The sequence below is a fragment of the Bombyx mori genome, chromosome 9 (genome assembly GCF_030269925.1).
Source record: "Bombyx mori chromosome 9, ASM3026992v2".
NCBI lineage: Eukaryota > Metazoa > Arthropoda > Insecta > Lepidoptera > Bombycidae > Bombyx > Bombyx mori.
The window spans coordinates 3291913-3304949 of record NC_085115.1 but is presented as its reverse complement, the minus strand read 5'-3'; the positions used below and the strand labels follow the sequence as shown (position 1 = coordinate 3304949).

The window sequence follows — 13037 nt, the reverse complement described above, 5'->3', positions numbered from 1 at the left end:
TTTCAGAGCAGTACAGCATATTACAATGACTAAATGATGACCGAGCTTTTTTCGTGTTTTTTTTTTTAATAAATTGTGTTTTTTAGAAATTATGTTTAAATACGAATTACATATTGATAAAATGATGAAATATGAATAATATTTTTCTATCTTACGACAGAATAATAAAAATCCCATGTGTACTAAATTTTATTAAAATCGTTGGAGCCGTTTCCGAGATTCAGAATTTATATATTATATATATATATACCTATTTATATGCAGGAATTGCTCGTTTAAAGATATAAGATCATATTGGGAGCAAATATTAAATCACTGCTAATCTTTGAAATGGAATGCTTGATAATATATCTATGTAGACTGCGATATTTACCCGAGGGGGCTTTCAATACGCCTTACCGTGGTTTGAGGAATTGTTCGAGATGATTCTCCATTTTATTGCATCTCCCAACACCGGAACAGAGATAACTATACAGATTAGAACTATTGTGTTCCTTTACAGTGCATTTCCAGAGATATTTACTGCCGCGTATAAATCTTCTATGGAATGAAACACCTTCCACGCTGTTTCCTGAGCGATACGACATGTTCTGCTTCGAATGAGATTTCCGAAGGGTCTTTAGCAGCTGTAGACAGGCTTGGCTGTGCCCCTGGCATTGCATACGTCCATGGGCGACGATAAGCGCTCATCATCTAATCCATATTATTATGCTCGTCTATCATCAAGAGCAATAGAAATAATTCTCTCCATCCCAAATGCTTTCAGCAGCTGTTGGTTCTATACGCTATTAAAGCCATTAATTTTGCGACTTCGACTTGTCAATCAGTTTGTATAAGCCATGCTTAGTTTTTTGATCAAGTTTGAAAAGAGGTTACTTTTTTGTCCCTCACTAACTACTGTAAATGCATGTGATGAAAAAGTCATAATTTCTCGCATAAGGTAACATTAAAAGCTAACGTAATAAATACGATACTAAATTTCTTATTGGTGGTAGGACCTCTTGTGAGTCCGCGCGGGTAGGTACCACCGCCCTGCCTATTTCTGCCGTGAAGCAGTAATGCGTTTCGGTCTGAAGGGTAGGGCCGCTGTTGTAACTATACTGAGATCTTAGAACTTATGTCTCAAGCTGGGTGGCGCATTTACGTTGTAGATGTCTATGGGCTCCAGTAACCACTTAAAACCAGGTGGACTGTGAGCTCGTCCACCCAGCAAAACAAAAACAAAAAAAGTATTATAAGAAAGCACAGCAGTCTCTGAAATAAGTTACTACATTCAAAATACTTTTAAATACATTCACATTTTTACAATTTGAAAAACAATTCGACTTAGTCCTTCTGTATTCGTCTTCATTATGGCTTCTCAGGCCGCAAGGTCGCAATATTGCCCTGGCAAATACGAATAATTCACGATTTGCATACAAACTACACCACGTACCCGGTTTAGTGAGGAAAATGAGCAGAAAAAATGTAGGCAATTCCTTACGTTTTGATGCTCTGTGACTTTGTGAGGTTGATATGGTACGTTTGGCTTAGGAAATTGGGAAATCAGCAAATTATTTTATGCCCAATTGTTGTAGGTGTTTTAAAATTTAAACATTTGTTAATTTATCAACCGATTTCATATTAACAAGTAAATGATAATCCTAATTTATTAAAAGAAGTAGGCAGAGTGGTATAAAACGACAAGGATTTGCAACACACCCTACCACTGGGTACTACATTAATTCTAATCATCCTTCATCACGGAAGACATTCGTGAACCTATGTCCAGTGTATATTTTACTGGTTATCTGACGAGTCATTACAACATTCGCATCGCCCAATACAAGTATACTGGGAATCTTATTCGTTAGGCGATGACAAGATCTTAGCCAGATAAATATCTTGCCAATTTAAAGTTTCTTGTCGGATCTTCTCAGTGGGTCGCGAAACCGATCTGGTGGCAGATTATGCGAAGCACTACTCTTGCTCTCTTGCTAGGGCTAGTGTTAGCAAATTCTCTCAGGTTGAGCCCGTAAGCTCACCTACCCATTCGGGCGTAGCTGGAATAGGTTCTTAGGCTACCAGTAAAAAGCTAGGTAGGGGAAAAAAAGTAGTATACCATAATAATATGTTTGATAAAACCCCTAAGAATAAGTTGACTGGTTATATAAGTCATATTCTTGTTCGCTTCATAATTAGTGGTTACGACAAAGGGGAGGGGGGGAGGTCATTTTGAGTTTGCATGTTTATGTTCCAAATAAACTTAAAACACATTGGGTATGACAACGTTATTAATATAGGCATCGATTTTGATTTTATCATTCATAGCTTAATTTATTGTCTCATGTAAAGCAAAATAAAATTAGAGGGTCTTAATGATAATGGGTTTTACGAGAGAATGGCGAAGAGAACAGTGATTCCCCCTTTAGCGTTTTAGCGGCACTCGGCTCGATAGGTCTTTCCAAAATTTTCTTCGGAGCAAGAAAGAAACACGTAGTATCCAAACACACGTCTAATTGGTATTTATTGCCTATTTTAATTATTTATAAAACCACGAAGTTGACAAGTCTCTCATTTTTAGACCAATCAAAATAAGAATAAATAATAGTTTAAAAAAACTAAAAAATAGGCTTTTATAGAAACTCCCACTAAAAAATAGAAAATAAATCTTAATAAATTTGAATTAAAAATAGTGTAAGAAAAAATGATTTTGTTGTAAAAAAAGAGTGGGTGAGGTTTTATATAAAAGCGTATTTTTTTGTTTTTTTAAACTATTATTTATTTTTCATTTTTTAGTTGAATTTAATTTTTGTTAAATATTGAATTGTCATCGGTCCCTAATAAGTATACCAAATTTCGAGTTAATCCGACGTTTTGAAGGGGGTCAAAATCATGTTCAAAGATTCTGTTATGGTAGGCAGCGGCTTGACACTGCCCCTGGCATTGCTGACGTCCATGAGCGACGGTGACCACTTACCATCAGGTGGGCCGTATACTCGTCTGCCTATAACGGCAATAAAAAAATACATACATACTAACATACATAACTCTGAAGCTAATAAAAGCGTATTAAAAATACTTTTATTTACTATTTTTGATAAAAATATTTTATTATGTTTTTATTAAGTTTCAATTCAAAAGTATGATGACAATCTCAAACGAACCATTATGCAATTATTACTAATAAATCCATGAAGGATCTTTCGGTTCGATGATAAATTTTACTTTCTTAGTAATATTTCAAACAAAAAAAGCTGACGATTTAAAAGTTCATAAAAAAGTATATTCGGCAATTCAATTTTCCTGTTCGACGTAACCAGTGGGTTACAGTCTTCTAAAAGGGCGCAGGTAGAACGTGATGGTCGTTATTGGCCTTAGTGAGGATCTGCGTACTCTTAATTAAAATGCCTAATGAAAGCGACTCCGGCTCCGGAACGCCTCCGGTCGCTCTGTCACATCCGACATTTTGTTTTCCTAGGCCTAGGACATTGTGTCATGCGCGGAAGCGGAAGTTGATTTCGTGACACATTGACGGTTTTTTTGCTACCTATGCTGATAGCCTTGAGAGGCTATATCAGCTTCTTTTTGACATGTAGGTGAGCTCACGGGGCTCAAACCGGGTGTGTTGCTAACACTGGCCCTAGCAAGAACAGTGCTTCGCAGAATCTACCACCGAATCGGAAACTCGACCCACTGAGAAGATCCGGCGAGAAACTCAGTGGGCTGTATCTATGAGTTAATTCACTCGTCGAGCCCTTCGTCGCAAGCGACGGGTTCGACGAGGACGGTGACCGGGAACATCGACGTAACAGCGTTTATTTGTTCATGTTTTATATTGCCTTAATTAACTTATTACATTATTAGTCAAATTGCATTAATCAATTACCTAAGCATGGGTAGGTACCACCGCCCTGCCTATTTCTTCCGTGAAGCAGTAATGCGTTTCGGTTTGAAGGGTGCAGCTGTTGTAACTATACTGAGACCTTAGAACTCATATCTCAAGGTAGGGGGTGGCATTTAGGAGGCAGTCTCCTCCCGGTGATGGTCACGGGGCGACCTAAGGGGGTTGAGGCTGCGCCGCACGCTACCGTCACTCTAGCGCGCTGGCACCAGGAGGACGGGACGGCGCGTCGGCGGCTGCGGACTGCGATGCGGTCCGCATTTTCGTCGTCGCTGTCGTCGCCGAACATACTGTTGAAGAGCAACCCGGTCGGCGGTGTATCGCGTTCCGACCCGGCAGGCTGGTTCTGGCCCAGCGGGGTATCCCGGAACACCAGCGGCACCGCCCGGGCGGCCTGGTAGGGCCGCCGTACCGCGGAGACTGACGTCGTTGGTTGTCGACTATCGCCTCGACGACCCGTCGGTCGGGCGTCCTCGGGGTGGCGCCGCGTGTCTGGTTGTAGTGTTGACCGCGGGAACCCCCCTACTCTGAACGGGTTCTGACCCCGGACGGAGATCGGACGTCGGGTGTAAGAGTGCAGGGGAGTCGTTTAGTGGGTGGGCCCTAAAATCCTTGGGCCCGCGATCTGCTCTCAACACCTGCAGATCGTTGAGTCTCACATACCCCGCGCGCACCCTAGGCGCGGGGACCTCGTAGGAGGTTCGGCCCCCGGCCCGAGAAAAAAAAAAAAAAAAAAAAAAGGGGGTGGCATTTACTTTGTGGATGTCTATGGGCTCCGGTAACCACTTAACATCAGGTGGGCTGTGAGCTCGTCCACCCATCTATGAAATAAAAATAAAAGAAACATGATTGTATGATTATATAACTATTCACTTTCAAACAAGAGATTAAACCTAAATGTTATTATAATACATAGTAGCTATGCTACACAGATCGCATGATTTCACACCATAAATAGACAAGATAGTGGTACAATACTGTCAAAATACTCATTAAATGTGCCAATCAATAATCTTAATTTTATTTTTACGATGTTTTTATTTTATTTGAAGTTTTTTGAGAGAGTTATATTTTTTTAATCGTCAAAAATAGTACTTATATATTTAGGCTCAGTGATTTCTTTGTATTTTGAGTCTGTACATGAGTGTCAATATGAACAGCGTTATCGCTACGCTCCTAACTCAGTCCTCGGTACCTATAGCTCTTCAGGGTGACTTTTACGGTCTTACGTCTTTCTCACAATGCTTTCGACTGAGGAAAAAATGAATGAATATTTTAAATTGTTTTTAGGGTTATTAAAAAAAACGCATTTCGATTTGAAAATAATTCTTTTGTTCTTACTGTAGGACGCCTGTAGTGATACAATTTGGGTGAATGTATAACAATATATTTAGTCAAACATGGAAGATATTGATTGCTCCATTAGGGCAATGGTTCATAAGATGATGTAGAGACAAAGATGATAATAAAAGAAAGAGGAATAGTAGGAAGGATATATTTCTTAGAAAATCAATGAAACATATAAGCAAGCGATATCGCGCTTTTTTTTATTGCTTAGATGGGTGGATGATCTCACAGCCCACCTGATGTTAAGTGGCTACTAGAGCCCATAGACATCCACAGCGTAATTGCGCCACCAACCTTGAGATATAAGTTCTAAGGTCTCAAGTGTAGCTACAATCTTTTTTACATTTCTTATTACATCTCTTTTGAGATTTCTAGTCTGCACACGATTATGCTTCCATTTGCTCTAACGCTTAATATTACGTAGTGTGAAGCATGTTCACGAGCGCTCACAGTTGGAAGCTTATTAAAACTTGAACTTGAACCCTGAACAGAATTATGTTAATTTGATTTGTAATTTTTGACTTGCTTTTGTTCAGGTTTGTTGGGCAGCCATATTTTACACCTGCCCGATGTTACCCGCACATTTTTACCGTCCGTCCCTGACTTACCTCTCTGCTAATTAATTCCTGGGACCTCGCCGTAAAAACTGGGGTAAATTCAAAACGGCAGATGCGTCTGAATTAATGGCAGTTTTTTTTTATAATTTATCCTCATTTCAAAAGTATTCGTTGTTCTCTGTCTTCACGAATTTTCATAATATTTAAAAAAAAATCCAAATGCGTCAAATTTCATAAGCATAATATCTGCATCTCTCTATTTCAATTGATCATTATGTTTTGGGACGAAGTTCCTTATGGGACGATGCGGAGGGGTACCCTGACCGGGAAAAAACGTCCGTAACGTAAGATTTTTATTAGTAATGTACACATATACGACTTAACTTTGTAATAACGTACAAAAAAATAACACATTTTTTTATTATTCATTGACCACGGTCTCAGAGCGTTCGTTTGCGCAATACACTAACTCTTATGCAAACAACCGTGAATGAAGTGTACCACAATAAGTTCGCACGTTACAGAATGACCGTGGGTTGTTGCGAAACCTCCATTTAATTTTCTTTAAACCTTGAATAGAACTTAAAATTAATATTTTTATAATAAGGAACTTCGTTCCTATCCGGTGTCCCACGACACCACACATCTTTTTTTTATGTTGTTGTGGTCTAAAGAATAAGACGGCTGGTGTATTTGAATCGAGCGATGCGATTATGTCTCTGTGTGCTTACCGCGAGTTCTTAACGTTCTCGAAAGCGTAAAAGTTAACTCAAATCTGTATGTATGTAGTTGGAACAGCGCTCCTAGCGGCAAAGGTAGGCAGACGTTCCAACTCCACACAAATTTGAGTTAACTTTTACGCTATCGAGAACGTTAAAAAACTTGCACTAAAAGCACACTGTAAAATACAACAAAAATACGCAAAAACATAATTAGCGTTATTACTATACAATCGCGGCACAGACCTCAAGTCTCAAGTTGAGTGGTGGCTTCCATATTATGAAGTATACGGGCTTCGGTAGCCACTCAACACCAGGAAGACTGTTAGTTTGTTGACCCGTATATGCAATGAAAATTGATTGTTTGTTTCAGGAGTCTGGGCGTGCGGTTCCCGTACTCGTGGTTGTTGCGCTCTCGGGAGTCAAAGTATGCGACCCAGAAGACAAGGTAAGTGTGGATAATTAAAAATATTCTGAGAAATTTGCTAGATAATATTGTGATATCTAATAATACGATAAAAAGCCATGGATGGACTGTGTGAAAGAAGATATTAGAGAGAAGTGAGTGAGTGTAGAAATGACGTATGAAAGAATGGAAAAAGTGAACATGCTGTACCGACACCACATCACTACATAGTATAAAACAAAGTCACTTTCTCTGTCACTATATCTGTCCCTATGTATGCTTAAATCTTTAAAACTACGCAACGGATTTTGATGCCGTTTTTTTTTATAGATAGAGTGATTGAATAGGTTTCTATGTATAATAACATCCATTAAATAGTGGAGAAATTAATAACAAATTACAGTTTCCGAAGCGAAGCGAGGGCGGGTCGCTAGAAGTGGAATAAAAGGAAAAACGAAAAAAAAAAAATCTGAGCTATTAAAAAAATGTACTTAGCTTATAATGTAGCTTAATTTTAATTTAACTGATATATTGAATACTCGATAATAATAAATAATCGATTTGATCAATCAAAATCAAAAATATGAACTGACTTAAAAGATAAGTATTGGTGCTCCGGTTACCGAATCGTTATTCATTTCCACTAAGTTCCTGATCGTCACGACTTTCTACAGCCTGTAGAATATACATACATCAGGAAATTTTTACTGGTGGTAGGACCTCTTGTGAGTCCGCGCGGGTGGGTACCACCACCCTGCCTATTTCTGCCATGAAGCAATAATGCGTTTCGGTTTGAAGGGTGGGATAGCCGTTGTAACTATACTTGATACCTTAGAACTTATATCTCAAGGTGGGTGGGGCATTTACGTTGTAGATGTCTATGGGCTTCAGTAACCACTTTACACCAGGTGGGCTGAGAGCTCGTCCACCCAGCTAAGCAATAAATAAAAAATAAATAAAACCGTGGATTGTCTGTATTGGATTAATTATGTATTAATTAAAAAGCGTTTGAAACAAATTGATCACACTCAATATCGCTAAATTAGGACGTCTTGGTTGAGGCCACATTGGAATGACAGTCACATTATCTTTCATCAAAGCTGAATTGATTTGCGAAATAATAATTAAAGTAGATAATTTTAATTTTTTTTAATTTGTCACCAGAGTGTGCGCATGTCACATGCGTTGCGTCGTATCTCGTATGCAACGTGTGAGTCCTCCCGGGCGTTGTTCGCGCTGGTGGCTCGCCAGCCGCGCTCAGAGCCTGCAGATCACTACTGCCACGCGTTCGAAACCGACACGCCGGAACAGGTCAGTGCCAACTAGTCGACGTCACCCTAAACAGCTCATTTCGGATCCTTGTGATCTACTAACGGCGCTTTTAGGTACCTTAAGCACCAGTCACCGTTTTCGTCGAACCCGTCGCTCGCGACGAAGGGGTCGGCTAGTAAACTAACCCATAGGTACAGCCCACTGAGTTTCTCGCCGGATCTTCTCAGTGGGTCGCGTTTCCGATCCGGTGATAGTTTCTGTGAATCACTGCTATTGCTAGGGCCAGCTAAGCCCCGAGAGCTCACCTACACGCTACGGTAACGCTGATATACTCAAGGCTATCATCAGCATAGGTAGGAAAACAAAAAAAGGTAGCAATGCGAACCGCTTTAAAGCAGCCTTCCTGATTGAGAGGCCAATGATCTTTCACGATTATGATTTTCATGATTGATTTTTATTGCTCTTGTCGGCAGACGAGCATACGGCCCAATTGATGGTGAGCGGTTACCGTTGCTTATGAACGTCAGTAATGCCAGGGGCACAGTCAAGCCAGGGCCTACGAAATAAAATGATAACATAGATTTTAGTGTTAGCGTACAATAGTGCATATATTTATACTACCACATTACTCATTCTCGGAGCTGTTCTTCCTATTATTTCATTTAGCCGCAGTTAATATAATTGCATGAGATCTTTTTCTTAAAACTGGTTTTAAAATAGATTTTAATACTCTAATAATTTCGTTCATTTATTTAAATGACCCATTATCAGGAAACTTATTTGACTTTAAATAGTGTTAGAAAAACTAAAAACGTAGAAAAGTGTTTCCAGATTAGTAAGTACTATTAAAAAGTATAATAATGATTACTTTACTATTAAAAATAGTTCTAATATGTTTTGAAATTCTATTCAAACACTAAAAATTACTTAATATATTATAAGCCTGTTTTTGAAATTTCTTTCTTATCTTTATCTTATCTTTAAGATCTTGAACGCGAAAATAGCGTCTCAAGTAAATAGATCGAAAACTTTTATTTCACTGCGGTCCTACTTACATCACAACCCACTTTAGACTATCTAAGTCTAGCCTAGATAAGAAGGATCTCAATCGCTTAAGATTGTGGAGGACCAAGCTTTAGATAGACTTCACATTAAGAGTCCACTTTATTTGTTTTCATAATATAAACTTTATTGTTAAATTCAATTACCTATTTGCGATACATTTCTAATGCTTTTTAAATCGACGAAATTTCTCATACAGCTGAATATTCTAGCATTCAGAGCATTAATGGAAAATAATGAAAATGTTAGGTTTTGTGTATATAAGTATAACACATAATTGTTGATTTATATATTATTATAATTCTGTCAGAAAAATACTTCTAGTGATTGATATGGACATCTGTTTGTACACTACGTTTTCGTAAGCATTTGTTATCTAAACTAATATTATAAAGAGGAAAGATTTGTTTGTTTGTTTGTATTGAATAGGCTCCGAAACTACTGAACCGTTTTGAAAAATTATTTCACTGTTTGGAAGCTACACTATTCCCGAATGACATAGGCTATAATCTTTTTTAAAAAAAATTAGAGATCCTTACTAAAACTCCAATAAGGTGTAAAAAAATTACCTAAAATATTCTGTACATCGCATGCCCAGCGAAAACTATTGATTATAGAATAAAATAATGTATTACGATTTTGTAGGACAGATTATTATTTACAAAAAGTGTCGCGACAGCATATGTCTAACTATTATAGTTATGCCGCAATAAGTGTTCTTTTATTTAAAAAAATAAAACAACGTTAAATATCCTTGAAATTTTTGCTAAAGACCCGAGCGGAGCCGGTGCGGGTCACTAGTTCTTATATAAAGTCCTGTGTCTGTAAAACTCATTATTTGTTAGGGGACTAATGTTATAAATAAAACTGTATCTGTCAAGCTCATTAACAAACGTACGAGTAAGATTGTCTGCTTAAGCGATTTAGTTCTAAGTTTCTCTAAAATATTTAGATAAATTCCTATTTGTTCGCTCACTCAAAATTAGTTTAGTATGAAAAGTAATTAAACAATTGCGATTTACATTTTTATATCTTCTATCTATCTAAATAAGTATATATAAAACTGAATTGCTGTTCGTTAGTCTCGTTAAAACACGAGAACGGCTGCACTGATTTGGCTAATTTTGGTCTTGAATTATTCGTGGAAGTCCAGAGAAAGTTTAAAAGGTGAATAAATACGAAAATGCTCGGAATTATAAAAAAACAAACAATTTTTTTTCCTTTGATGTGTCCCCCGTCGGACGGATTCCTTTTGTTTTTTTTAAGTTTATTTTATACAAAAGTTTAGGTCTTTTATTTATCGATTGAGGCACTACGAAGTCTGCCGGGTCAGCTAACTATTAATAATAACTAATATCATTACCATATCATTCCAATAATTACGTAGAGTAATAAATTAATTTCTCATTTAAAATATATGTTACATAATGCATGTTGATTGATTCACTTTCAGAATAAATTATGGCTCAGTTTTAAGCCGACTGGCGTTTTGCTTACATACACCTTATCACAACCAAACTCCAAGATAGTAAATATTATGAAATAATCTAGATTCTTGATTGCCTATTGATATAGTATCATTGAATTGGAGTATATTACCATGGGGTTCGTATTGAATTTTTGTATATACTTTGTTTAACATTATTTGTGTGTCCTATTATTCAACAGAGAAAAACAGCTCAATGTCTTTAGGCGCAGACTTTTTTGTCACTAAAATTTATAATCGATCAGTCAGAGCACCTTTTGCTTGTACTCCACTTCGATAAAGCGGCACGACATGAGAACCCTCTCATCGTGGCCGCCGGTAACTGTATTCCTGATCTTGCGGACAGAATGGAAAGCATTCGACGTCGCCCCAAACACGTCATATCGGATCCTCCCGATCCACTAACGGTGCTTCTAGGTACCTCAAGCACCGGTCACCGTTCTCGTCGAACCCGTCGCTTGCGACGAAGGGCTTGACGAATAAATTAACCCTCAGACATAGCCCACTGAGTTTCTCGCCGAAACGTCGTCAAGTTTGAGCCCCGTGAGCTCACCTACTAGTTAAGGTTACGCTGATATAGCCTCCCAAGGCTCTCAGCTTAGGTAGGAAAAAAAAAAGGTTGTACTTTAAAAGTAGTTTCACCAATACCGAGTAAGCAAAAGCTTGGTCGTGAACCAAGTAATCGAGTCGTAGCGAAATGATTCGTCACGATCAATACAATAGAAGCTGGTCATCGTGCCTGCCGAGGCTGCTATTATCTGCGGTATTGTAAGCGCGACCCATAAATGACTCGATTATATCGATAATGTGATTGGATTTCTTGGAATTTCGTGTTTGTCTACATAGCGACCATAGTTTGAATACTTTTGATGTTAATCTTGCATTGTTTGTGTTCTTAATGTGAAACATAAAATTTTGGATATAAAAAACAGAATAGGTGATCGTTCAAAATTTGTCAAAATTGATCATTCGTTTATTTGTTGCTTAACTGATATACTTGATAAGATAATTAGATTAAAAAAAGGAACACAGCGTACTGTGGCAAATAAGATATTCTTTGAATCTTATCAAGTGACTTGACGGAATTTTGTAAATTATTGAGTCGAGCCGTCAATAGTAAATTATGGATGTCCATGTACCTTAGGTGGAGACAAACGAAATTCCGGATTTTATTTATCCTTAGGGATAAGCACCGTCATAGAGCAGTTGAAATTGGAACAAAAACATGGAGCATTTAAATAGTCTCAAAGACGCTCGTTCTCAGATACGAACATATTATTTTAAGAGTCATCAGTGTGTCTGCGTGACAAGATATAAATTCTTCTCGGCGCTGATCCTTAACACACGAGTCCTGCGACGTTTCATCGCCCAGTCGTTGCATTGTTCATGCTGTCAATGACTTATTCGAATTTGAGCGTCGCATTAAATACATTCATTTGAGTTTTAAGCGATGACGTTGTAGATGAATTGGGTTTAGTTTGAGTTAATTTTTGTACAAAAACATATGTTTAAGACGATTATTTTTCAGTGATCTAGGTCTACAGATAGTGGTCTGATGTTAAATGACTACTGTTACCCATAGATATGTAACGTAAATGTCACCACCCATCTCAAGACTTAAGTTCAAACAATCAATGTATAGTGTACAGGTATCACACACAGAATTCACTTCAAATCTTCATGACCCAACGGATAAGATACCCGGTGCAATTGTATCTAGCGATAGGGACTATGGCGGTGTTCAATACCACTGGCAAGTAGGGATTTGCTATAGAAATGCGTACTTACCATGAGCTCACGAACGATGAAGTTTTGACGCCCATAGATCTTGTAATAAAAAAACCAAACCGCAGCGAGTAATTACAACTACGCTGATATTTTCATCGTGAAGCAGTTTGGATTCTTGTGTAAAGGGCCTTCTAATTATGTAATACAATTTAAATTTAGACTCTATTTCGTAAAGTGGATGGTGGCATTCAGATTGTGATGTCTACAGACTTTGGTAATTCATTTATAAGCTCATCTGTACAGCTAGAGCAATAAATAAAAACAACGAGCCCAAACATTGTAATGTTTTCTTAGATTACAAAATAGTGTCGTCATAACGAAAAAAATTTGAGACATCCTTAATGATTTATTTACATTTGAGGAAAGATATGGTATGTCCCACAAATTTAAAGTTTAAGTGTACTGAGCATTACTTTGGGTACGACCTTGCGCGCGGGGGCAAGAAAGGACAGACATTCCAAAACTCCAGGTACGCACTCAGATTTATGATTATAACGTCATTTCTATTCAAATAAAT

The 13037-nt window shown here is 37.8% G+C and overlaps 1 protein-coding gene across 2 annotated transcripts in view; it reads left to right on the top strand.

Moving 5' to 3' along the window:
- The window catches only part of LOC101746412 (EGFR adapter protein), a 132776-nt gene that overhangs the window by 61887 nt on the left and 57852 nt on the right, over positions 1-13037 (top strand). For both annotated transcript variants that reach the window (XM_021353294.3, XM_012697266.4), the window contains 2 exons: positions 6880-6954; positions 8077-8223. In XM_021353294.3, the coding sequence (XP_021208969.1) occupies positions 6880-6954; positions 8077-8223 (222 nt within the window). The remainder of the gene's footprint in view (positions 1-6879; positions 6955-8076; positions 8224-13037) is intronic.